At 40.2% G+C, this 27953-nt stretch overlaps 1 protein-coding gene across 1 annotated transcript in view; it reads right to left on the bottom strand.

Moving 5' to 3' along the window:
- Window positions 1-27953, bottom strand: part of Slc4a4 (solute carrier family 4 member 4) — a 325511-nt gene that overhangs the window by 12715 nt on the left and 284843 nt on the right. Inside the window, exons 17-22 of the mRNA XM_028752664.1 lie at window positions 24220-24333; window positions 22212-22373; window positions 12211-12389; window positions 11080-11152; window positions 3524-3592; window positions 799-972 (exon numbers count right to left, since the gene is read on the bottom strand). Coding sequence (XP_028608497.1) covers window positions 799-972; window positions 3524-3592; window positions 11080-11152; window positions 12211-12389; window positions 22212-22373; window positions 24220-24333 — 771 coding nt within the window. The remainder of the gene's footprint in view (window positions 1-798; window positions 973-3523; window positions 3593-11079; window positions 11153-12210; window positions 12390-22211; window positions 22374-24219; window positions 24334-27953) is intronic.

Below are 27953 nucleotides of genomic sequence, written 5' to 3'. Positions count from 1 at the left end.
ACCTCACCCATATTCCTGAAAGTAACCCCAATAAAACTCATTGGTTCTCTAAACTGGACTTTGGTTTTATCTGTTCTTTGATCTGTTGTAGGTTTTCTATCTGAGGTGAGAAGACATGTGTGTTGAGTCTCCCCAGGAAAAGTTTTGTCACAAAACAGGTATACTTGGTATAGTTTCTTGCAAGAAATGGAATTACAGTGAAATATAAAATTCAGTAATGAATAAAGAAATAGAGCTTGCATTTTCTCTTTCCATCTTGGTTCAGGGGGAGGAAGGACAGTTACTTGTTTCACTTTGCTTAGTATACAGGAAGACTAGAATCCAGCCATATCCTGACAATGATGCAAAGCACAGAAATCTCAAAACCTCTACATCTAGTGAATTCTACCTTTTCTCACAAGTTTACAAAAGCTGCTACTATTTGGACAGAAGTGTACTTTATTCTTCCTTAGAATGACTCTATTATACAACACCTTGAAAAACCATGTGCTCTGGTGTCTACTGCCTGCCAGACATTGTGTTATACACTTGGCATTCATTATCAATGCTCAGAACAATAACAATGCTACCCTCCCACTGATGAGTTCATGGTGGCTCAAGGATGTTTGCTGACCAGCAGGAACCTGTGCCAGTATCTGAATTCAGGTGGACATGAATCTAAGCAGCTATTGCCACAGGAATCTTGTTACAACTGGTCAACGTGTTGAGTTGAAAACTAGACAAGACTAGCCACACACATGTCATAATAACTATATGATAGGCATAAAGCCATGGCTAGTTTTAATTAGGAAAGCCTACCATGACTGGAAAAATAATTGCAGCCACTGTTGACTTGAGGATCCAGAGCAGAGCCAGGCACAACACCTGCAGGAAGGTGAACAGGTGGACTCGGCGGAGGGGGACGTGGCGCAGGTAGATGAAGTCAGGCTGATGCTTCAGGGGCATCAGAAGCAGCTTGAGACGGTCCATGAACTGGGAGGAATGGGGAAGAAAAGGTTAATGTATTATCTGAAGAGACAGATGAGTCATTTTCTCTCTGCGTAACCAACCACTAGCGATTTATATATTTCAGGCAACCAATGTCCTCTTCAAAGGACTTAAGCTTGGTTTAGAGAGTAGGGAATTCACATTAGCACACTGAGATCATGTTACCTGTCTTCTAGTTTTTGCTGATTTTTTTTTTCCAGAGATGTTTAGCAGGTACATAAGATAAAGTGGGTACCAAAGGCTAAAGTTATAAGGATATCTCAGATTCTAGCTGTTCATCCTCTGCCTTCTATTTCTACTGCCTGCTTCTCAACACAGAGGATTAGGTACCCATTTTGGTACACTATGCTGAGGCAAGACTTGTAACTCTTGCATCTGCTCCTGGCTCAGTTATCTTATCTGGAAGAAAAACTACATCATCCGCAAATCAGACATGTTCTAAGGAGATAAAGGAACCATCCAACTTAAAAATGGGACCGTGCAGATTATGCCATTAATCCCACTTTCTTTAGGTTATAATTTGACTAACACACCCATACCCACCAGTATATTAGCATTTCTTCCAAGAGAAAAGCTCTGGGAACATTATGATGAGTTTCAAGACACCGACCATGAGACAGGAGAGTCAGAGAACAGTTAATACAGCCATGTATGGACCGGGAATTGAAAGGATGACTGTGGGTGTTTGTGCCAGGCGCCTCTCAGAGATGAAGTACTAAGGGGACACTATGTGGATGAGCACGATGATGCCCAGTAACTCATCCCAGAGGCCTTCAGAGGGAGACATTGCATAGACAGAGGTTGGGCTGACTAATTATAAGAACTCAAGAAAAGTAAGTTACGTCATCATAACCTTCTCTGGAGCCTCTGCCTATTTGAAGGCTATTTCTCTCCCTTTAGAACATTTGTTTTTTATCTATAAAGGTTAGATTTCAATTTTTTCTGCTAAACCAATCTTGTGAAAAGGGTCTAAAAGAGAAAAAAGGAAGAGAAAAATAAAAAAAAAAAATTGAAAAGGTGTTTGGGACAGTAATATTTGAGGGGCAATACAGTTCATTAGCTGTCCCTACAATGTTTCCCACCAAGCATTTTGGGATGACTGGCTCTTTTCTTCTCTTTATAGGCAGGTATTCAGTTCAAGCTATTGATAAGGCCCCTGGAACACTAAACACAAACCTCTGGTTTTTGACTGAATTCTTAAGGGCAAACAAAAAATAATAGCTGTTAATCCTAGGCATCTAAAGCTTGTATTTTCCCATTTAGGAGAAGAAAAAGTATTTATAACGGCAGGTAAGAATAAAATATTTTACATCATTGTACTTCCTAAATACTTGGTTGGCAAACAACAACAACAACAACAACAAACACAAACAAAACAAAAAAACCAAAAACCGAAACAAAATAGAAACAAAGAACAAAACAAAAAAGCCCTCAGTCACCTAGTGCAGCCCATGAAGAGCTAGCTACTTTGTGTTTCATAACAAGTATTTCATTGCGGAAGAACCCTTCTCCTGGACCAAAACCAGGAATAGTAAAGTAGCTTAGGCTTTGCTTTTGGGGGGTCTGGCCATTTGCCCAGATCTATCTGACTTTAAAACCAAGTTAATATAAACGTAATAAACGAAAGCAAGGGCTGTTTTGAAGGAGTTCAAATGAATTCTTATGATGCTCACAGAACACTCAGTCTTTTCCCATTAAAACATTACTGAGTGCTAAATAAGGCTGCAATTAACAGGGTGCCAGAGAGTGGCGGAACTTTCAGTTTCCTGGTGCCAATTAAATTAAACCTCCATTGAGAGACAAAGTTCCTCGCAAAGTTTTGTCTAGTAAATTTTTTAAAAACTAGAGCAGGGTGGGGGCGGAGGTGGGAGCGGCGGGCGGGGGGCCAGGGCAGGGTGATCATTCGAACTGAAGTTGTGAACACCTGAAAGTTTTGATGAACGCGGTAACCATTACATGGTAATTTTAATTGCTTATTGCTGCAAAACTTTTGATCACTGAGTTCAGGTGTGTGCAATGCAGGATCGAGGGCTGACTGTAAGAGGGGCGGTTAGGCAAGTGTGCAAACATCACACTGAGAACACAGTGGGCATCTATCTTGAGACAAAATAAGGTGATATAAGAGAGAGAGAGATGAGAATAGAATATGAGAAAAAATGGAGAGCAAGAAGGGGGAAGAGGACATGGGGAGGAAGAGATAAAGAGGAGGAAGAGATAAAGAGGAGGAAGAGGAGGAGGAAGAAGAGGAGGAGGAGGAAGAGGAAGAGGAGTAATGGGAACAGTAGCTCACTTCCTCACCAAATGACATTAGCACCCCTTTTCAGTAATGGGCATTCACGATGACATTTGTTGACACCAGCTAGCTTTGTCGATACCATCAGAAATGAAAAGCAGGTAAAAGGTAGAGGAAGTAGAAAATAAATGTATTTTAAAGAGTCCCTAGTTAATGATTAGTGCCTTCATCAGAGATCTATTACTGGACTAGTTCTGCTTTGGGAAATGCACGGGGCTTGCTTGGACCCCTGTGAAAGCTTACCTGCACACCATTAAGTGAGGCCACCCCCATATACAGGAACACACCGTACAGAACAGGCATGGGGATAAACTGGGAAGTAAAACAGTGGAAACCGGTTACAAACAACAGTGAAAATAATTAGGAAGAGGAATAATTTAAATGAAGGCTAAATCTGGAACTAAAGCACAGCGTAACAGAGCAACCTCAAATTAGTGCATTTAACTCATCAGCTGATAAGATTCTAAGCCCTGAAGTAGAAACAAATAAAGATGAAAGAAACATTCAAATAAATTTCATTTTTTTTGTTTCTTCTTTTTAAAGAATGGGAACACATGACCTCAATAATACTTTTTTAATGGGGAAACTGTTTTGGCTTTCCTTTGCTCTTAAAAGCAGTAGACTATGCAACCCAGATGTCTGCGTGGGATAGGAGGTACATGCAGAGGTAGCAAATTGCCTCACTCTGAAACCAAGATCCTTTTGTAACAGGCTATTGGTTTTGTCCTTGCTATTTTTTGCCAAATGATCTATCAGTTTGGTTTGTAAACGCCTCTTTCGGTCAAGGAAACATCAAGAGACCATCCCTTGTCTTCTCAGGACTCTAAGAATACAAATTAATAAGAACGTGGATTGGAAGCATCAGGGAACAATTAATTACACATATGGAGTAACGCAAGCCTCCTAAAACTCAATTAATATTTTATGCATTATTTAGTAAAACATCCTTTGCACCAACACGAAGTGTTTTTAAAAATGAGAAGTTCTAATCTAATGTGTACATCTTATTTTCCCCTGGGCCCATGAAATGCAAGCAATCACATCTGAGAATCAGTATTCTAACTCTGAGAAGTCTTCTGTCCAGGCAACAAAAGCCCTGGGTTTGAAACAAGGTTCCAGCAACTGAAGGACAAAGCTAAAATACTAAAATAGAAAAGTAATTAGGGCCAGCCAGCCTATCCTCATGCAGGAGATTGTTTTAACCAGAAGACAAATTATTCCTTAAAGAGTAGAACTTTAAAACTATGGCATGTATTAAATGAAGCGCCGTTTCTAGAACCATCTTACCACAATTGCCTGGTGCTACTCTGCCTCAGACCTTCTGGTCACACTAAAGAACTAGTGAATTCTAAGATGGACCGCCACTGTCTCCAGTTGGTACTGGTTGCTCACAGGAATGCTCACGTTTCAATGGAGAAAATACACATTTCTATGAACTATCAAAGGTTTTCTCTAAAGGGGATCAACCATCTTATCATAACTAACTTTAACCAAGAGCTCAGAAAAGACTAAAAACTAAAAGGGACTGAATGCTTAAAGTGGATAAGAAGGCTAGGCTGGCAGGAAGCCAGCATCCTGTAGTACCCAGCAGTGGCCACAGAGCGGTAGACACAGCCCACTCAAGCCCAGGGGTTCAATCACAGGCCCCCGTTTCTCTTAGCATGTGAGTGCTATGTTACTTACAACTCTTTCTGTACATTTCCCAAGAATAAATACATATTACCAGCGAAGGATCAAATTTCCATCTCGGATTCATTTCTAAGGCATCTATTTCCTCTCAACATGTCATGATTTATTTTCCATTTATTGTTTATATTCAAGTAGAAGAGGGTGCAGGAAAGAGCAGTGGATTCCTGGGAAGCTACTTGGGTTTCCTCAGGGGTTTCTTTTTGATCTGGGTAAAGAGTATCTCTGGATTGGAAGCGTCAGAAAGGGTCTGTCCTTCCCTGAGCTTAACTAATGATTTTTTTTCCTAATGTGTTTCTACTACTATAGCAAAGGACACTGCCTGGGGCCTTAGATCCATTCTCTGAACTATGTTAATACATCTTACCTGATCTATGACATGGAATGGCATGGATGGATATAAGGAAGAAAATAACTAGGTATGTGAAGGTGTGTATATATACATACATATACATATATATATATATATATATATATATATATATATATATATATACAGTTGGGAGAAAATAGTACATATAAGAAAAGCTGTGAGGTTGACTTTTGATCAGCTTCAGTATAATACAAATGCTTATGATAGTCTCATTTTCTTCACAACAGCACCTATCAATACAATTCCTAGAATGAGATTCCTAATAAAACCTGACAGATGGCTCAGCGGTTAAGAGCACTGACTGCTCTTCCAGAGGTCCTGAGTTCAATTCCCAGCAACTACATGGTGGCTCACAACCATCTGTAATGGGATCTGATGCCCCCTTCTGGTGTGTCTGAAGACAGCAACGGTGTTTTCATATACATAAAATAATAAATAGATCTTTAAAAGACTGACAGAATTATTGAGATGGAGGGTATATTTTATAGTATTTAGTTCACGAATCATATCGGAAGGTCAATGTGTAAAAATAAATCACACTAGAACCACTCATCAAAACAAAGTTCTCAGAGGAAGAAAAAGAATGATAGTGGTAGTTCATACTTCTTCTCTTAGTACTTGGGAAGCTGAGGCAGGAGGACTGCCATGAGTATATGAATTCAAGGCCAGCCTAGACTAATGTGTGGCAATATAAATAAATAATGAATTCTACAAAAAAAAAAGTCTCTAAAGATGAGATCCCCTTTTAAAGTGGGACAATACGGTAATAGCAGGAAGTCATTTCTACAAAGCAAGGAGGTAGAAATTAAAAATATCCACTTCAGGGGCACATCCAGATAGCTAAATGGTAAACTGTGCAAACAATTATATCATCAGTCATACCCAGGAAGCAAAAAAGAATAATTACAAAGAGGTGTTACATTCAATAAATATAAAAAAATGAAAAAATTTAAATGATTGATACTATAATCATACAGAACAATGAAAGTGAGGTGAGATCAAAGTAAGACTTAATATCTAAATACTATGTCACCAACATTTTGAATTCTGGTCAGTGTATCTCTGTGTTTTTCCCTTTATCATCTGGTGATTTGTCCATAGTAGTAGAACACTCCCAGAAGGAAGGATGTGAAAAGGATGTTTGATAAAAAGGGAAAACTATTCTTGTCCACCATGTTTTTCCTGCTTCTGTGGGTCAGGACTCTGTGGGAGATTAACACTGGATAGCAATTCAATAAGAACTGAGACTTCTGATGGTCAAAGCAAGTGTGTGTAGGAATGCTTATATGTGTGCATGTGCGTGTATGCGTGTGGGGTGTATGGTTGTGTATGTATGTATGTGTGTGTCTGTGCCTAAAGCTAAGAGTAAGGTCCTGATTAAGACGTGGGTGACAGAAGTTGAACAGACCTGGGTTTGACTTCTAGCTGCCAGCTGTAGACCACTGAGACAACTTGTTTGATTCTCATACTCTAAGTATTCTCATCTAGAACGCTCCTATGATAAAGACTTACAACATCTTAACAATTAATTGATTAATATGGCAACTAACAAATGATAAATGTTTGCTTATGCCTGCAGTTCCCAACCACTGGTCTTCCTGTTTCCTCGGTGATAGGAGTGGGCAGGGGGTGACTTGGGGAAGAGATGGCTAGGGAAGCAGAGACGGCTTGCTTGCAGGTCTGACTTGAAGCCCCGTTTTACTTAATTTTTAACACCTTGCACTTTCAGCTAACCTCATTTTGGCAACATGTTACTAACACAATTCCCTAACTTTCTTAAGCCTTAGAAATCTCTGCTGATAAAGAAGCCAGCGGTTCTCGGCCTGGGACAAGGCCTGAAGAGGATTTCATGAACGTTACATAATTTTCCCCACATAAGAAGGATTCCAAATGAGATCAAAGAGTCTGGGAAAGATAATATTATGGGAAAAGAAAATAGAGGTTCTTTGAAGGCTAAGTACCATGTTTTGTTTTGAAGGACACACATTATATGAGGTTATAGAATTAGTTTTATACTAGAACTTCCAGAGTTCAAATCTTGCCTCTACAATCTAAGCTTACTGAAGTCTAGTGACTTTTTCATATTTTTTCCTATCTTTAGAGTGGAGATAATTATTCATACAGCTCTCATAGGTACTGATGGATATGTTTTTAAAACCTGCAATGACCCCTTAATCTGAGGCCAAGCTCAACAGACAGCAGTTTTGGCCTTACAATCGTCATCTCTACCATGTTTGTCTTGCTTCCATGGATCAGCTCTGTGTGGGAGACTAACAAGTATCTGCCAGGTACAAATTAAAGGCTCTCTTCTATATTTTAGTGCACTAAACAAATCTTAAAGATAACTTCTGGCCACTCCTCATGTTAAAGATAAACTAATCCAAGCACAGGCAACAGAAACAACAGTGAACTTTCCTTGATCTTTATTTCTTGAGTCTTGCCAGGAAAACAGAGAGTCGGCTCAGGGAACGGCCTTTCATCTCTTAGCTGCTCTGTGATTGCCACTTATAGAAGAACACTAGCAGTAACTGGCAGCGGCGGAGGCAGCAGCATTTCCACTGTGGAAACTCGGGGAACGCCACGTCGCCAGCCTGGGAAGCCAGTTATTCTTACTTCCCAGCAGTTCTGTGCTAAGCAAGTAAGTGATCCCGTGCTTTGAGGCATCATTGACTATAGCTGTTCAGGGTCAAGGGGTATCCTCATGAACTTAAAGCTGGTACACTATAATTCCTTGCATTCCTCCACATGAAAGACAGATTTCGGCACAGAGATCAAAACAAAGGCCATAAACTTCATGTTCAAAGCACCCTTGCATAAGTAGGCAACCACCTATACTGCTTCACGCATGCAAGAAAATTGCTCAGTTCATTTGAGACCATTAAACTTGTAAGGAGAAGGAGTTGGGCAGGGAAGGTGTTCAACCATTTCATTAAAAAAAAAAGTCACATATATCTCTTGTTCCCATCCATTTGATCTAACTTTCAAAGGCAGAATCTTAAGTAAACCCATTCTCTGAACTTGTCATCTGTTGCTTTAAAAAAAAAAAAAAAGACACAGTCACATGGAGGTCAACCTGTGACACCGCTTTCTGTGTGAATTTGTAGGTTAATCATTAATTGTACCCTTTCCTTAGCTGTGGCTTACATTTCGGTTAAACTGTACCCTTAACATCTGCTTCTTCCTGTATTGACTTTGTAAATGCTAACGAGGCATCTCGGATACATGCACGAAACTTGCCGAACATAAGCGGTTGGGCAGGCACATGATCTGAAATGGTGGCCTTATTCGAAGATATGATTCCTGAAGTAGGGAAGGACTAACATACTCAAGGAAGGAACAGAGGCTCCTGAGCAGAAGCTGCTTCATTCCTGCTGCTTTCCTGTAAGGTTTTCCAGTCTATTGTGAGCTAGGCTAGCCAAACCATTCCATCTCCTATGTTTAGGAAAACTCTGGCTTTTAAAAAAAAAAGTGTGCTAAATTACTTTTTTCACCAATGGAGGCAGTGACTCTTCAGGTTAATCAAAGTTGCCAGATAATAACAGCCACAGTGATGGAGGGTGGCAGCCCAGCAAAGCAAGCCAAGGCATGGGCGGGTACAGGACGGCCGCAGGGGAGTTTCCATACATACTACCGTGTTTCACATCATGTGGGGTAAAAGGGTTCACTGCAAAAACCCAAGGGCTTTTCCCTTCAATGTCTCTGTAGCTCTATTTGGGTGCAGGGTGAGGAACAGTAGATCTGTTACCAGGTATGAGTTTGTCAGTCTGTCTAAAGGTGACAATTTACACAGTATTGTCTCTGTCCGTGCTGAACCATACATGATGACTGGAAGGCTCCCCATGATTAAAATCAGTTTTTCTGTAATACAGACACACGAGTTTTAAAAACAACTGCCTTTTCTGAAGCAGGATTTTATACTGTTTTAGTAAGGACAAGTCATATAAAAAAACAAAATGGAGGGATGGCTGATGGGTTGTAAATTTGAAGACTGAAGGGATGTCTGCCTGCCGATCTCTCCTTAGAAATGTCTCTCTAGAAGGTTCCATAAAAGCAAGGTTGCACTGTAGCAGTGTAACAGTGCATGAGCCCACTCGCAGGAAGCTGGTGCTTCCTACAGTTCGGGATCTTAACTGCCCACGGTGACCTCTAAATGCCGTCTCATTGTCTTTGAGACAAAGATTGTCTCTAAGCAACTCCACCAGCATCATATGCTGGGACTGGCTAGGGGAACAGAAACACCTATAGGCTTCGGCAGAATGTGCCATGCTTCAAACCCACTAAGCCTTGCAGGTACAGCCACCTCGTTGCACTGACAGAACTGGCCATGGGTTCTTATCTGTCCCCATAGGACACAGGCTGGAAACAATTTCTCTGTCATCATTTTAAACCTGAGTTCGTCTGTGGGCTGCCTGAGAGGCACCATCCCTCATGACTCTGTTTAGAAGTTAACCAGAAAACAGAAACCATGGAAACCCACGTAGTTGGATAATCAAGTCTTTTAACTACTTCCAATTATTTCATACCAAATGTAGGCATTAGTCTAGCTACTGAAAAGGCAAACTGAGTCTCCACACTCAGATGTTATAGCTCCCTCCTCTGCATCTCATTGATTGGCCACTGATAGAAACTTGCTAATCTCATAGAAACAGCGAGCTTTTCCTACTCACTATTACACCCAAGAGTCATGTGCTATATCTCTCCATTACTTGTATAATCAAATGATCCAAAAGTCTTCAAAATTTTATTTATTTATTTATTTATTTATTTATTTATTTTGGTTTTCCAAGACAGGGTTTCTCTGTACACCCCTGGCTTTCCTGGAACTTACTCTGTAGACCAGGCTAGCCTCAAACTCACAGAGATCAGTTTGCCTCTGCACCCCAAGTGCTGGGATTAAAGACATGTGCTACCACTGCTCAGCAAAATTCTATTGTTTAGAAATAAAATTTTTCAGTTGGAAAAATGGTAATATATCGTTAACAAGGGTTGCTCATAGTTGTTGGATCTGGGTGAAGTTTTGTGCTTTACACAGTAGTACAAAGTATAAGATGCAAATTACCAATAATTGATTAGGGATGTTTTTGTAATAGAAAAAAAAAAGAGAGAGAGAAGCTAGCTTATATCACAAAACCAGAAAGCTTCATGAGCAAATGCATTGATTTCCCCTGTGTTTCTTTTTCTTAAAGGAGCCATTGTATGTATGTTGCTCTGTCTACACAGATACCCACACCATCAATCAACCTATATGTTGACGTGTAACCTTTTAAATGTTCTACCACGTAACGACTCTTCAAAAGTTCATTTCTAAAGTTTTCCAAATATAAATCCATCATTTTATTCTTATTTCTCTTTCAGGATTAGAGCCCTCCCTGTTGGGGTCTGGCAAGGGGTGGGACTTAGACACAAGCAAGTAGATAGGCTGGATAGAAGACAAAGGAAGTGGAAAGTATGTGTGGGGAGGAAGACTAGTCAGATGGACATGCATGGTACCACCCTTCTACAGGTCAGGAGAGGTTTCAATATTGGTGATGTCAGAGGGGTCAAACAAGTAACTGCAAAAATAATAGTGAGGAAGGAAGTACAGGAATTGGGTGAGAAAGCAAGGCACATACTTTTAAATTCTCTTTCTTTATGGACCCCTGCCTCCATGTGCTATGGAATCTTGCAAGCATTTCACACTCATGTGTCTGGTTATCAGTGTTCCCAAGAGGAGGAAGCCATGAATGTTTTGCATCTTTACCTTCAAGATGGGAGCCATGAAGACCGATAGGCCAGTCAGAATAAATACAAGGGTTCCAGTGACTCGTTGTTCCCTGAAACAAAACCCAAAGACCATCAGTCTAACTTCGGTTTTCACAGACTTTTAGAGAAAGACCAAATAAAGTGTTGTGCTACAACATCAAAAGTCTTGTTATAACTCATGTCAAATCTCAAGAATATTGTATGAATTCAATATAAGTATAAACTTTAAAGATGTTACAAAGTATTAAAATATATGATTGGAACTCATGAAGAGAAAAAAAGTGATTCTCTAAAGCTTCTGCTCCTTTCAGAAAAAGGAAAGAAAGATCGCTTGCCCTTGGTCTATGAATTACTGGCTTCTTTGAAGCTCTTGTTTTTCAAACAACTTGTCCTGTTGTGTAATTATACCTTCTTTCATAGGAGACAGATATTACATTGTCCCGTATTCTAATTAGCAAACAGCTCAGGGAAGTTTCATGAGTGCAATAAATCTCACCAGTCTAATTTTCAAATTTGAAACAACAGAAGTGCTTTTTAATGAATATGATCTCCATCCAACACCCTGCACCCTAAGAAAGAATCACCCACTGTTGAGGCCTGGGAAATGATGGCTCTGTTGTGCACTATTCACTCTATCCCTTGTGAGCAAAGCTTGCTACGACAAAAGACAAAACAAGAAACAAAACACTCAATAGAGGACAAAGGTCCTTTACCAGTGACCTTCACAAATACTCTAATATTTGAAGGTTCTCAAGTTCTTATGGGAACAGAAATGGGTTGGAAAACAAGAATTCCTACTCCTTCAATCATGGAAATCATGGAAGACTTAAGGCTTTTACACATGACTGAGGTAGAGCACATAGCTATATATTGAAGAAAACTAACCACTTGCTTAGCTTTTTCTGTTGCATCATTTAATATTGTGCTAATCAAGAAAGTTGACATATTTTAAGAAATGAGCTAAAAGTTAATGTCCTTCCTGGAGAATATAATTTAGGAATAAATTAACCATCACCATTTATCTTATTCCCAGATTGTGTCCACTTCCTTATGATTGACACAAAGATGTATACCCACCCGTGAGGTTTTTTTTTTTTTTTTTAAGAGTCATTTTCCTGAGACAACACACCTCACTCCCAGAAACTTTGGCTGTTCTCCAGGTGCAGAAGTCTCTGTCTCCATCTTCAGACTGTCAATGTGAGCAATGGAGATGACAGTAGCAGCCACATACCAGGGAAGAGCCATGAAGGAGCACACCACCATGAGGATGGCGACCCAAAACAGATCCAGGTGATACCCAGCTCCTTTCTGCAGAAAGAAACCACAGCACATGAACAGAAAGCACTCATTCTTATCATCTACTTATAGTTAGGCAGAGGGACTATGATTGACAAATGAAACTTGTTCTGCATGATAAAAGTACTCTTATAGTATCTTTCATAAGTGAACACATTGAGACAGGACATTCATTCCCTTCCTCAGAATACTCTCCTGGTGTTAGCCTTCTCCTCCAGCACCTATGCAGAGTCTACCCAATTATAATTCTGAATAATTAATTCAGACCTATGTCTACTACTCTTAGTACCTATTCATTATAAATTAACCTTTCTGTATCTGATTTTGTAACCCCCAAAATTAAGATAGGGACCTTGCTTGGAGAGTTACTGGGACTATTCGGTGAAGGAACCACAACAAAGAACCTTGTAACAACTTACGGGGGTGTAGCTGTTACATCCTAAGTGCTCACTAAGGGACGCAGAGTCAGAGTGGCAGTGGTTGTTAAGACAGAATGGCCAGCACTTACGAAGCAGCACATCATCTTCTTTGTGTGACAGCATTTAACAGAAGGCTACTCACCATGACAAGACTGGGTATATGTAAAGATCCTCCCAAACAATCGCGAGATGGTATGTAAATGCCCATCTCTCATTCTCATGGCCTATTGTTTAACCACCTATTGTTCACCGTCATTTTTTTTTTAATTCTGGATTTTCTTTTTTTTAAAAAAAAATTGGATATTTTATTTATTTACATTTCAGATGTTATCCCTTTTCCTCATTCCCCCCCAGAAACCCCGTATCCTGTCCCCCTTATTGCTACTTCTATGAGGATGTGCCCCCACCCATCCACCCACTCCCCCCTCCCTGCCCTCAAATTCCCCCACACTGGGGCATCCAGCCTTCACAGGACCTCCTCTCCTACCAATGCCACTACATATATAGCTGGAGCCATGGGTCCCTCCAAGCATGTTCCAAGGCTGGCTGTTTAGACCCTGGGAGCTCTGGTTGGTTGGTATTGTCACTCTTCCAATGGGGCCGCAAGCCCCTTTAGCCCCTTTAGTCTTCTCTCTACCTCCTCCACTAGGGACCCCATGATCAGTTCAATGGTTAACTGCGAGCATCTGCCTCTGACAAAGCCTCTCAGGAGGCTCCGGTCAGCATGTACTGCCTGGCATCTACAACCATGCCTGCGTATGGTGACAACACATGGGCTGGATCCCCAGGTAGGGCAGTCTCCAGATGGCCCCTCCTCCAGTCACTGCTCCACACTTTGTCTCCTTACTTACTCCCGTGAGTATTTTGTTACTCCTTCTAAGAAGGACCAAAGCACCCACACTTTGGTCTTCCTTTTTCTTGCCCACAATCATTAAGGTAAAGAATACTCCCTTAATCAAAACAGAGGGATTTCAAACACCACCCTATGCTCACAATAACATCTACTGACTGGATGGGCAGACAGTGCAACAAAAGTTCTAGCTTCTTTATTCACTAAGTAAATACTGTTCATCATGTCCCCAGTGTTTTTCTGTGGCTATATTTCTCCGCTCTATTTATGAAGAAATCAAAGGCTCATACCCCTGTGGAGCTGGAGAAACTAGAGCTGTCTATTCTCACAGCATGAAGGAGCAGTACCAAGAGTCAGACTAGGGATGATCCAAGAGAATCGAGAGTCTGGCTTTGGAAAGTCAGGGTGTGATTTACACCAGCAACCCAGGGAGTGTTATCATTTGAATCCTGTTACAGTTTGTCAAAACGAAGCTCTCCTCTAACAAGATTGCCAAGATTTTATCCATTGCTTGCACATGGGTCCATATTCCCAGAGAGTGCATAGCAGGCATGGGAGCCGACATGGAAACAAAGGCATGTTTTAATAAAGCTACATTTGACTGGGAACAGACATCTGCTCATCAGACAAATGTTAATATACATGTATGGAATCAGTTCACTTTAGGAATGCATAATTAATTATGTGAATTAAAAGTGAAATAAGGTGAAGAGAGGAAGGCAAACATGGGGTAGGCTAATATAAATTTATTCTATAATGATCAAAAAAGTAAACATGATATATGTGGGATCTCAGTCGTGAGTTTCTTTCAACAAATCATTAACTTACGACTTAGTACCAAGCCAGGATTCTAGCTGCTGCTGACACTTTTGTGAACAAACAAAAAGAATACCTGGTCTCATGGAGTTTCCCTTTTACTGTGAGAAGCAGTAAGGAACAAGATACATTTTGAAAGTGCATAGCATCTTACTTCGTAGTAAGTCCGAAGAGGAACCAGGACAACTTGGGTTTGCTTTGGGAGTAAGATAGGATACCACTGGAGGACTTTCAGGAGCAGAGTGATCTGACTGCTGCGTTCTCAGCACTGTGGCTACTGTGTTATGGACAAATTGATTAGGGTCAAGGACTGCAGGACCATTTTGGAGGCAGATGCTGCAGTTTGTTTAAGAGATTATGGTTATGAAGGCAGAGGTGGTTGTATTCTGATTGAGCACCGAGGATTGCCCTCTTCTCCCCGTATGTATGTCTATGATGATGCTGCAGGGCCATATGGGATCTGGTCATTGGTAGAAGGGACAGAGTTCACAGTCTCCTCTTTCCTGTTTCTCCCGCCTTGAGTTCTACACCAGTGCAACGCTCAGCCACATGAGCTCCTTCAATGTGTTTCCCTCACTAATGTCTTTTGTGTCACTTCTCATACTGGCACACAACCCACTCTTTTTTCTTGGCTCAGTCTTACTTATCAAAAACTGAAACTGGCTTTTCTTTTTCCTGCTGGTTTATGGACACTGAGCCCAGAGATGATAAAAGCCCAATGAATTTATTTTGCCAAATATCAACGTGCAAGACTTTCTAACATCCAAAGCTTACTATGTCTAGGATGTTGTCCTACACACACTAGACTTTAAGGAGATAATATTGAAAAAGAGTGGTAAAAAAAGCTTTGCCCCAAGCTACTACTATAAACTCTATGGGAGCCAACAGTTACCTTAGAGAAGCTGATCCTGCAAATCAGCTATGATACACATGAAAACAAGCTCTCCTATAAGCACGCCCTAGCCAGAAGTATCTGAATGACTGTTTGAATGGAAATAAAACAAAGTGTGAATAATGGCACCTATATCTAAAACCTGTGAGGAGGACAGAAAACAGAAATATTCACAATAGTATAAGACTTATCCTCTCCTTTCCCCTCCTCATTGCTTCTGGCTTTTCTTGATGCTTGGATTCTGTGGCAACCTCGATCCATTCAGTTCTCCATCCTCACTTACTGCTGCCAGTGGGAGGGCAGCAAATGCAACTCTTCAAACTCAATCTATTCTTCAACTTAAAATATGTTCAAGCCCATCCTCTCCCCTACTTTTCCCTCACAAGGACCAGCATCCTTGAGCCTTCCATGCTGCTGCCGACACAGGAGCCCCTGTGTCGCTCTTGCCCTTGACAACCAACTCTCTTCACAGACTAATCTTCAAACATCTTAATGAGTGTGTGACACTTCCCTGATCCAAACCTTTGAGAAGCTTCCGGTTTTGACTTATAACACAGTAGTAGCCAAAACTAAACAGTATAAAGGATACATCACATAAGGATATACGTGAACATTTATTCCTATAACTGTTGGCCACTTCTCACCATGGCCAACCTCTAGTAGTATCTGGAGATATTCTTGGGTATCATAACTTGGGAGAAGAAGTGCAACTGGCAACCCTGAACAGAGACCAGATCTACCGACGAGTGGCTGCCAGGACATCAGAAAGCCATAGGATTGTTCAAATCAACACAAACGCTAACCTTGTGTTGTGTGACCTGAGCTTACTACTCCCTTTGACCTTAACTTGACTCACTTGGCCCCTGGCCTGCTCTCTGTTTCTTGATACAACCGGTTCCTTCTCACTCTGGGGCCTTCATGTGGCAAACTATTATTGAATAAACATTTATTGAAGATTTATTCTGTACTAGGTCTTGTGTTTGATTAAACAATGAGTAAGACAAGTACCAGTTTTTACGGTGGATCCAGGCGACTAGCTGAAGTCTGGGAGGCAAAGAAGAGACCTAAAATACATCCAGGATACCGGGCACTAAGTAAGATGGTTCAGCTCAAACTTCCATGCTTCTTTCAGGGAAGAGACAAGATATTAAAACAGTTTTCCCTTCAGCATCCAGCACAAATGTTCAGTATCTAAGAAGCAATCTAAAACTGTCCATGACTTCATGACCCAAACGATATCCCATCATCTGAAACTGCAAAGTGTTTTAAGCACAAAAAACAGAAACCGTCTCTTTGAAACAGCACATCTCCTTGCTAATTCAGAACAAAAGTAATTTAGGACTAAGTTGAAAATGGAATTATACAAGAGAAGCCTCATGTTTATATTCACTACAAAGATGATAAGAAAGGAGGAGTTGGGAGCCTTGCACAGACACTGAGTAAACGTTCATCATGCATGCTATGAGCCTCCAGGACCTGAGTCACTAAGGACATTCCTCCAAAAGGTCTCAGTGGGATGAGAGGGCTCAGATCCGTGTGCAAAATTAAACTGGACTCTAAACAGAAATTCACGTGAGTTTGGAAAAGATACTAAAAGAACTGAGGATGAAGCGTTTGCATGTGTCTCATCTAAATATGGCTTTCACCACATAAGCAGCCATGGATGAGGGTGTGGGGATGAGTTCGCACATTCTTCATCTATCATCTCTCTCACAGGGTCATAAACCCAAGAACCATGTGACCAACATAATAAAGCATTTTGGTCACGTGTTTATCGGGGCTACCATGGAATTGGCGTGGACCACATAAGATATGGAGAGAAGAATAAACCACGGGGCTTACTTTAAAAACATTTTGGCTGAGGACTAGAGGTGAAGTAATTACACAAAGACTGTAGGAGCTATCATGTGACCAGTAGCACAGAATAAGATAAATCACTAGGAAAAAGCAAAAAGCAAAGGCAATAAATTACATTCGGGGTGAACGCAGGTGATGCCGGGCTATATTTAGAAACGCTTAAAGGATGGAGAAGCTTTTGGTGAATAGCCATGACTGAGGAGTGAGGAGTGGATCTTCTCGGTCACAGTGCCACAGAACTGTGAGAAGCAAGAAACCAAAAGGCCACTTAAGCAAGGCATTTTTTTTGGCACTTCGAGACCAAGTGTTTTAAATCCAGGTTGCAGTGCTTTCACAAGGTTCTCTAAATGTCAAGGTGGGAGAAACAGACTGTTAGGATGCCAATGTTGAGATGGCCTAGGTGCTTTAGATATAGGACCAATATGTAAGAACAATGCCTTCAAAACAAAAAATGATGCAGTTTAAGTAAAACTAAGGAAATTGGTTATTATGCTTGACTGGCTAAACTATGACAAAAATCTAGATTGAAATAAGAGCACTAGGTCCGAGATTATGATAATGGGGCAGAAATGAAGAATATAGAGCAAGGTAGGATTCAGGAGTTTTTTTTTTTTTAATTAAAAACAAACAGCAAAAGTATATTTAAATTAAACGTTCCATCACAAGGTATGTCATAGGGAATTGATGGCCAGGATTATCTGATGTCTATCTCTACGTATCTGTCCTGGATGATTGGTGCCTCCTACACTTGACTCTCCAAGCCACTGCTTTAGGAGGGACACCTCTGGCTTTGCAGTCTGAAGCTGGCTCTGCTCAAGCCTCTGACAATGACCTTGGAGAAGTGCTTGACCTTGATGAGTCTGGTTTGCTTTTAAGTACTGTGCTGGTAGCATAAAGTACGTAACTAACTAAAATGGCCCCGTAAAGCCAAGAGTCTTGGTACTACTCTATCATTGTGGGGGTGATTCAGCAAGATGGAAAGGTGAATGCCATCCCAGCAGAGCAGACAGCCCACTTGACACATAGCCAGAGCAAATGCCACCCCAAGCATGCTGCTTTCAACATGGTAGTGCCTCCATCTCTGACTCAGGTTTCTCTCTTGAACCAAGCTCAGAGTGTGTAGTGTCTTCTATGATATTGGGCGGAATCATGCATTTGTATATTACACAGCTCGCCCTAGCAAAATGAGAACAAAACAATTTAGAGAGCCTTTGGTGCATGAAGAAATGCCCTTTGGTGGCATTAGATTTGTGACAAATGACTGGCATGTTACCATCATTATGAAAAGGAATAGTTTCATATAAACAATTTGAAAATGGACAGAAGCTCATTTTTGTGCATCCACTTCTCATTTTCAGGGCGAAGGCTAACGCTCAATTTTCTAATGTTTCCTACAAGGCATAGGGGAAATAAAATGCTTCTCTATTTTATTATCAACCCAAAATATATTTAATCCTAAATTTGGAATTTGTCAGTAAGAAAATTTGAGAAGCATTAAAAGAATAGAAACTCGCCTCCAAACACACACAGCAAATTTTTGCCAGCAACAGATTAAGAATCAATATTTTCAGATTAAAAAAAGGCATTAGTCAAAATCTATGTTTAGCCTTCCCATAAACTAAACCAACACTCAGACCCCTCCTAATACTAAACAGAGCCAATGGGGAGCCTCATCTCTCTTAGTCTTGCCAATGAGTATAATATCATATGAAAAAGAATCTTGAAGGACATTCTTAAGCATAAACCTGCAATTGGCTTTGTGACTGCAATTCACATTACCTGTGTGGCTTGGAAATGCCCAAGCTAAAAATAGAGTTTAACGTGGCTGTGCCTCTATTCTTTGCCCCACCCCATTCCTCTCCCGCATGTGTATATGTATGTATTTATTGAGGGATGAATGGACAGAGAGAGAATGGATGGATCATGTGTGCCTCCTGTTTTTGTTTTTAATGTGGTGTGTGAATGTATGTGCACCTTGTGTGTGTAACGATGCTCGTGCAAGCCAGAGAGAACAACCTCAGGTGTCATTGTACCTACTTGGTTTTATGAGACAGTCTATTGCTTGCCTAAACTCACACAAGAATAGGTTGGCTTCTTAACACTCCCCAGGGATCAGCTGTCCCTGCTTCTACAGTCCTGAGGCTGTAAACACCACTATGCCTTTTTCATGTGTGTTCTGGGAATTGGCCTCAGGCCCACATTTTTGAATGGCAAGCAGTCCAATATAATAAACTTTGTAGAGTCTATTTCATAATTAAAGGTGGATTCCTTCCACTGTCCTGAGAACGAGTGACTATGACTTGTTGAACTACTTAATTATGGTCAAGAGAGGAAACAAAGCTAAGAGTTTTGTGTAACCAGGAAACTGTTTTTCCACCTTCTCCTTCTTATGGAAATCAGATGCCATGGAACAAGTGCAAGCAACAGTTAGCATGCCATGAGAAGCTCGACCCCATAGCAAAGCCCTGGGAGGTAAGAAGCCATGTGGTAAGGTGGGGTGGTATTGAGAGACACATACACCCCACATGTGAAAAGGGACATGAGCATGCTGCCTGGAGGAAAGGACAGAGAGAAGGCAGACGACTCACGGAAAAGCAACATGTTAAACACACGAGTCAAGCACACCAGTGAGGAAGCAACCATGACAGTCAGCCCAGCTGGGATTTTAGGTGATGCCATCCGGTACTATTTAACTCCAAATCCAAACAGACCTCAAGTAAGAACTGCCCTGCAGAACCAGTGAGCCCACAGAACAAGCACTAATAACTGTTCATTTCTGTTGTTTTAAGCCACTGCGGTGTTGGATGGCCTGTTAATGGCAAAATGATGCTGTAGAAAGAGCAAGAAACAACCTTATTGTCCTGGACAAATTTCAAAGGAAAGGAAAACAGAGGACTGGAGGAAGAAAATCTGTAGGCTAAAAGTTTATAAATATTTAAAAATGGCAAGTGTTCAAATGCTGTTTGGATCTCAGTTTAGACAAATAAGCGGGATGTTCAAAGTCTATTATATTGCGCTGGTAAAATGCTTGTCATGCAAAAATGGGGACCTGAGTCCGGTCCACAGAACACACATGAAAAAGAAAAGGCATGGTGGTACGTGCTTATCATGTGATTACAATCTCAGGATTGTGGAAGCAGGGACAGTTAATCCCTGGGGAGTGTTAAGAAGCCAATCTATCCTTGTTGGGTGAGTTCAGGCTCTGTCTCACAAAACCAAGTGGGTATAGTGACACCTAAGGTTGCTCTCTCTGGCTTGCACGAGTATCCTTACACACACAAGGTGCACATACATTTCACACTCAACATGTGATACATATACAATCATTTTAATGTAAGTTTCAATAGTTCCCCTAATGATTATCCAAAATCAGTGCATTGTTTTGTATCAGTGACCACTTCAAGTTTCTGTTCTGTTTTCTGACTTTCAGCATTCATCGGGAGTATGCGTCGGTAATCTTCAGGCTTCCTTAACTTCTCTTCTACTGAAATACAACCCTGTCCTCATTCTATCTCTCCAAATCACTGAATACACTGGGAAATCACTGCATCCTGTGTCTCCTTCTCTCCTCATAGGATTTCAGCAACTGTCCAGGATGCTTTCCTCCTGAACACCCTCTGTACCAATGAAGTGAACAACCATGCAGAGGCTCTCAACACCCTAGATTCCTTACCCTGCTTCCCAGCAACTTCAAGAAAAAGCCACATTACTGTGCACCGGCCATGACTGCTGTCTTTCTCCAAAAACCTTCGAAACTGAACCATCTCTTTAATGAAAGCTTTAGTTCTGTTCTTTTCCTAATTTTAGGAGTAGATGATTTACGTTTTCCTCACCATAACCCACATTTCTAATGGGATGATTTGTCATCTTTCTTCATCTGCCTGGTATGTCTCTACAGTCAAAGGCTTTACTTTCCCTGACTCTTCCTTCTGCCATTCCTTTGCTGAATACTTTCTGAGCGACGCACATACCTATTTCTAGGTATTATTTTAACGCATTTCACACGTCTCTTATCTGGTGATTATGAAAAGGTGATGAGTTGATATGTAATGTAAAGTGCTTAGAAAACAACCTGATGTATGTAAGTGTCCGTAAATTTTTAGCACTTTTTATTGTCCTTATTCATCTCTCATGCCCTACATGGTGTTTTTGAAATCATTTGTGACCTAAACCTAAAATATCACTAGATATGGAGAAAACATGTATAATGTGTTAACCATATAGGCAGTCTCTTGAAAAATACCATCTGCCACTAAACCATTTTCTTTAGGTTCATGACAATGCCACTAAACCAGTGTTTGCAAAACTTAAAATATAAAAATAAAACCCTTTCTTCATACTTTATGATACGTACTATCCTGAGACAAATATTTTAAGGAAATGGTGGAATTATTACTAAGACACAAACTTGCAACTGGTGAGTCTTTACTCATTCCCAGCACTGAGAATTGATGTGATTAAGGACATAGAAATGGCCATGACTCTGACCTGAGCTGGCCATCATACACCATACACATGCAAGTATCACATTAACTGTATAATCAGGTGCAATCCACTCTTGTGTACAGTAGCAGGGTTGGAATCAGGGCCTTGCAATGCAGATGAACACTCTATCACCTCACTACCCACTTCCCAGCCTCTTAAAACTATCTAGAATGGAAAAAAAAATCTGACTTTATTTAACAGAGAACAGGTACTTTAATGAAATCTTTGGTCACCATGTCTTCATGAAGGATGGTTGCCACATTCAAATCCAAAGTAGGAAGACTGCTTCACACACCCATTTCTGGATACTGATACAGATACAAGGTGAAACCGTTTCCTCACATTTAAGAGAGTTCATCCTGAGACGTTGCTCTGAGGATCTTACGGTGACACTAGGGTGACTTTGCATTAGATTACATCTCTCAATAAGGCTCATTTGCTCTTACATTGATAGATATTACCAAGAACTAAGAACACTGTAGGAGGCAATGACAAGCATTCTCACGGGCACTTACCTTGAGCTTATGTTCTTTCCTGTTCACAATCACAGCCGTGATTTGCTGGTCCATGAAAATCAGAATGGTGACTAACAAGGCCGGGATAGCAGCTGCAAGGCACACCCACCAGGGGTTTCCTCCAAACGGTGGGACAAACCAACCCCGGTTAGGACTTGTTGGCTTAAAGCAAAGAAATAAACTTTTTCAGAACAGTGTTAATATATGCTACATGGTTTAAAATTTTCACCTTTTGGAAAGTTAACTTTTTTTTTTAAACAAAAGTAGAAACAATTTTAATCTGGAGAAAAACTATTTAACAGAAGCCTTCCAAAAAGATATTATTTTTGATGTAATTGTTAAAGAAAAGAAGATGCAAAATGTAGGCTATTGAAAACACAGGGGGTAATGTTTTGAATACATGAAATTATTTGAGGTAAGGTATCAGATAGAAAACAGAAAAATATTAACATTAAGGTACACAGAAATAAACCTCAAATGCGACATTTTAAGAAGAGGTAGCAAAAAAAAAAATTACAAAGCCACCACAGATTTTGTTTGAATTTTAGTAGTTCACAATAGTTGTTTCTACTCCTGGCAAATAAATGGCTTCATGACACATAAAAATCGATTTTATATGTTATACCTGGACTAAGTACTCAGATCTCTTACTTCACATAGAAAAATTTTCCAGAAGTCATTAAATGCCCAGAACTGTCAGAAAATCAGAAAAGTTCTCATTCTCCAACTGTCAGGAGATCATACATGTCTATTACAGAAAGAGAGTGTTCTATGTTATTTCTTACCTTTATAAAAAGCAAATATAGTATTATTTATGAGTTTCTTCCTCCGTGGTTTTGTTTGTTTGTTGTGTTTTTGTTTGTTTGTTTGTTTTTAGGGGACAGGATCTTATTCTATAGCTTAGGCTGGCCTCAAATTCCCTATGTAACCCAGACTGGCTTTGAATTTGTAGAAATTCTCCCCCATCAGTCTCCTGAGTGCTAGGTTGATAGGCATAAGCCACAAACCCTGGACGTATGTTCCCACTCAGTTTGCTCAAAACTCCATCAGGGAAACAAAACCCATCCTCATATTACCTGCATCACACACTGTGAATTTGTAAGGCAAAACATTTAGTCTTGCTCATTAAAACACTTCAACCCCCACCTCATAGGATGAAGACTGCCTCCAAGCAAACATTTAGAAAAAATAATGATTTAAATGGATTAGAGATCAAATCAACAAGAATTTACCTTTGTTAACGAATATGATAATATGCCAGAGATATTCTTTACTGTCACATATGTGCACGTGTGCATGCAAATCCCTCTCAGCTTCATGACACTGAAATCAGCTTAATAGTGTTTGACATTATTATCTCAATAGTGGAGAGAACAGAGTAAGGATTTCTCTAGGAAAAATCTACATAAATATATAACTACAAATGAATGACATGTAAGTTTTATACATTACACCTATATATACAGAAAGTTACAGAATTCTTTTGTTCTCTTTGAACAGTTAGGCATCATAAGTGTTCCTGGCAGGTAATTTGGTAGGAGGGAAAGACCGCTAAGTTAAAACCTGAAAGCTTGAATTCTAACTTCACTGCCTGCCACCACTAGTTAAGAAGTAGTAGACCTTGTGCCTAGCTTTTGTGAACATTAGTGGATTATAAAACAAACGATAATAGGTACGTGTGGACTTCTCTGAACTACTGTATGAATCAGGCCGATTAGGTCTATAAGATTGTCTAAAATATTTTAAGGTAGATAAGGCAGACTTTATTAATACTATATGCTATTTGAAAATGAAAGTCAATAAAACCCAAATCCTAAATTTGATCCTAACTGTGGCATTTAATTTTAGTGAAGAAATGAGACTAACTGTAAATGAGCCTTACAGGAAATTACTTTGAGGGGAAAATGGGTAATTACCCAAACCTGACTAAAGATTCAGAATAAACCACAATAAAGGAAAAGAAAGAAAGACAGTGTTTGAGCAACAAGCAAAAGAGACACTCGCTCACCTTGAACTCACTTGGCACAATTAGCTTCGGAGTGTCCACACCAACTAGGGCATCTATTACACAGAATATGAGAATTGACAGGATAATGGCAAAATCACTGATCAGTTTTCTTGCCTGAAAAAGTAAAAAGAAAAGAAAGGACTATTTAGTACCATAAATATGTGCTGGTGCCTATAATTGAAGTGAAAAAGAATTGGATGTTTATTAAGAATTTATCAACAAATATCCTCTGGCCGGATACTGGAGAGATCACTAAGTCAGCATATATCCTTAGTCCTATTGCAACATAAAAGGTATTTGGATAAGAATAAAATCTAAGTACACATTACACATGGAAATAGAACTCAGTTTATCCAGAAAGTAGCACTGTAAGTAATAAATAAAACAGTAGTGTCTTAGTCACTGTCCTATTGCTGTTAAGAAATACCACGATCAAGACAACTATTGTAAAAAGAAAGCATTTAACTGGGGGCTTACTTATTGTTTCAGAGGTTAGTCCATTATTATCATAGTGATACAAAGACAGACGTGGTGATGGAGAAGGAGCTGAGAGCTCTATATCCTGATCTCTAGGCAGAGAAAAGAGCCTGTGCCTGGCATGGGCTTTTGAAATCTCAAAGCCCACCCCCAGTGATACACTTTCTCCAATAATGCCACACCTCTTCCTACAAGGCCACACCTCCAATAAGGCTACACCTCCTAATCCTTGTAATCTTTTCAAACAGTTCCCTTTCCTGGTGACTAAGCATTCAGAAATACGAACTTATGGGAGACCATTCTTATTTGAAGAATCACAAATGGGAATCCCATGAAGTAGCCTGAGGATGATATAAATCTATCAGGAGAAGATTCTAAGTCCCGGGCCGTTGATCAATGTCAGTATCAAGATCCATAGTAAAGTCCAGAAATGGTAGATAGAAACTAAAGGCTGCCCAAACTTTATCTAAGAAACAATCCCTTACTACGTTAGTATTGGAACATTCCTTGATGTAGAAATCTCTTCATTGCTAAAGTGTGATCAACATTATTTGGGCATCCAAGATCCTAAGTGCTTTCTCTGCTCAGGACAAGGTCTGAGCATTAAATCCTGTGCTTTCTCGTGAAGAGGTGCAGAATAGCTATTCAAAGTCATTAAGAGGAGCACAAGAATTTTTGGTTGTAATAGGGATTCTCTGTAGTTACTAGAGACACTACTCAGTGCCTAATTACTTAACTAGAGCAGATACCTGAGCTCATAGAAGGGATGACAGAAGTGTCTCACTGGATTGTTCATTAAGAGCTATTTAGTTACTAATATTTTGTTTTGTGATAAGAACATCTTAGTGAGTAAAAGAGTTATAATCCATATCTTCATGAAGGCCTAAGCCCTGTTTCAGCCAAGAATGATTTCTCCTAGGTCAAATCAGGGTAGATTCCAACATCAATCTCTCTCAAGGAGAATGGTTAGTTTTCTGATGCTGCTGGATGAAAAAGGTGGGCTAAGGAAGTACGTGGTTTAAGATAAATAGGTTCCAGGAAGTGAACTTATCTTCATGTGTTCAGTAGGAGCTAAAGCAAGGAATGGACATTACATGACACTGCACCATGCTCTAAGGAGCTCAGGGATTCATTTTTGGATTGTACCAGGTGTCAGGAACTATAAGAATTCTTTGCCTTCCAAAGGACCAGACTCGGTTAGCTCTAGTTTGCTTAAGAAGAACATGCCACGGAAGAGGAGACTAGCTATCTGAAATGAGTTCACTTTAGTTACACACAACAATGTCAAAAGCAAACAGATGACAGGAATCACATAAAGAAAATATAGGACAACAGTTATGATCACAGTTGATATAGGCAGATGATATTAACTGGACTTTCACTCTCATCATTCGCAATACAGATGCAAAGCCTTGATTAGCTTCAATTGCTTCATCTGCAAAAGAGAGTGAGAAAAATACCAGCAACTTCACATTGGTTTTCTTTATCAGAATTAAATATGATTAACCATGAGAGTACTCAACATAATATCCGGATAAATTAGTGTTGTTATTTTCTGTTCCAGGAGGCCTCTTGACTGCAACGACCACTCAAATAATTAGATTATCTATTGCCAGGAAGTCTCTGAGATGGATCTTTAATTCTAAGAACCAAAATCATTAAAGTCCAGCAATCCTATGGAACTGCTATGCAGTGACTATTTTGATTGGAAATCCCTAGAATTGATGCTTCTAAGGTCCTAAGTTCTGGATGAAACTTATTTCTCAAGTTTTATGCAAGTAGTGCCGACAATAACAGGGATAGCCTGGCAAAGGTTGGTGCTAGGAATCAGTTTCAGTGCTATGTTAGGGTGTTACAACCACTTCTATTCTAGGAGGCCACAAATCCCTCTACAACTGGAATTTACTCAAGTCCAGTAGTTCTTCCTAAAATTTATTATTCCCCCAATCCTCAACCACAAGAAAAATCTAGCCAACCAACTCAAATACCCTATAACTCATTCAAAAGAGTGGGAACAGTTATTTTAAAATACAGTTCACTCCTTTTTCTGTCAGAGAGAAGGATGCTAATGCAATTCCGTGGTCCAAGTTCCCCAGACCTATCTGTCCAGTTGTGGAATCCCTCTGCACTGCAGTCACTACTGGCACCTGGCAGAGAAGAGACCGTATCTTGGGTCTATTGAAAGTTGACTACCCTGCCAGTCCAACATGGCGAACTGACTGTCAGCACTAAGTTTACTTGTGGAGCATCTAACTTGGCCCTTGTTGTGTTTTAGATTAGAAATGTTTTCTTCAGGCTTATGTGCTTTCTACCTGCTTTCCAGATGATAATATTGATTGGGGAGATCTGAGGTCTATCTAATAGGGAGTGGAACTCTGAAGTGGCTCACTGGAGTGATAGCTTTGTCCTGATTCTGGATAGTTGTTAGTTGGAGAGGCACAACCTCATGGTCTTGCAGCAAGAGACATCGATGGCCCAGCAGCCATGCCTTCCCAGTTGTGAGGGACTGTGCCTGAACCATGACAGAACAAACCCATTCTCCATGAAAGTCCAATAAAAGTGACCAATATGAGCCATGTGGGCCTGTATGCTCTGGGAGCGAGATCAAGGCACAAGATGGAAACTACCATAAGAAGAACATCCCCTCTAAAATGCTTAGAAACCATTCAGTGTCTTACTATATGAAAGATATGATTTGTCATAACAAATTAGATCTATATTTTTTTTTTTTTTTTTTTGTTTGTTTGTTTTTTTTTTTGTTTTTCGAGACAGGGTTTCTCTTTATAGTCCGGGCTGTCCTGGAACTCACTCTGTAGACCAGGCTGGCCTCGAACTCAGAAATCCGCCTGCCTCTGCCTCCCAAGTGCTGGGATTAAAGGCATGCGCCACCACCGCCCGGCTAGATCTATATTTTAAATATGAAATATACAATATTTTCTAAAACTTGTTGAACTATGAAACTATGATTACTTTCTTCCTCTCTTCTTCTTTCCTTCCCTTCCTCCCTTCTTTCATTTTCTTCTGAGACAGAGTCTTTCCACATAGCCCTGGCTCTCCTGAAACTCACTATATAGACCAGGGTCGCTTCAAACTCACTGAGATCCACCTGCCTCTGACTCCCAGTGCTGGAATTAAAGGCATGCACCACCACACCTAGCTAAATAACTCAATTTAAAATATGTCTCTACCCTCAAAAAACCCCTTGCAAATACAATTTCAAATCCAATCCAGTATTGTCTTCCACTTGGTCTATTGGA

Source organism: Grammomys surdaster, unplaced genomic scaffold (assembly GCF_004785775.1).
Source record: "Grammomys surdaster isolate TR1022 unplaced genomic scaffold, NIH_TR_1.0 125928, whole genome shotgun sequence".
NCBI classification, from domain to species: domain Eukaryota; kingdom Metazoa; phylum Chordata; class Mammalia; order Rodentia; family Muridae; genus Grammomys; species Grammomys surdaster.
The sequence above is the reverse complement of the archived record's forward strand: the minus strand, read 5'-3'. Positions and strand labels throughout refer to the sequence as shown.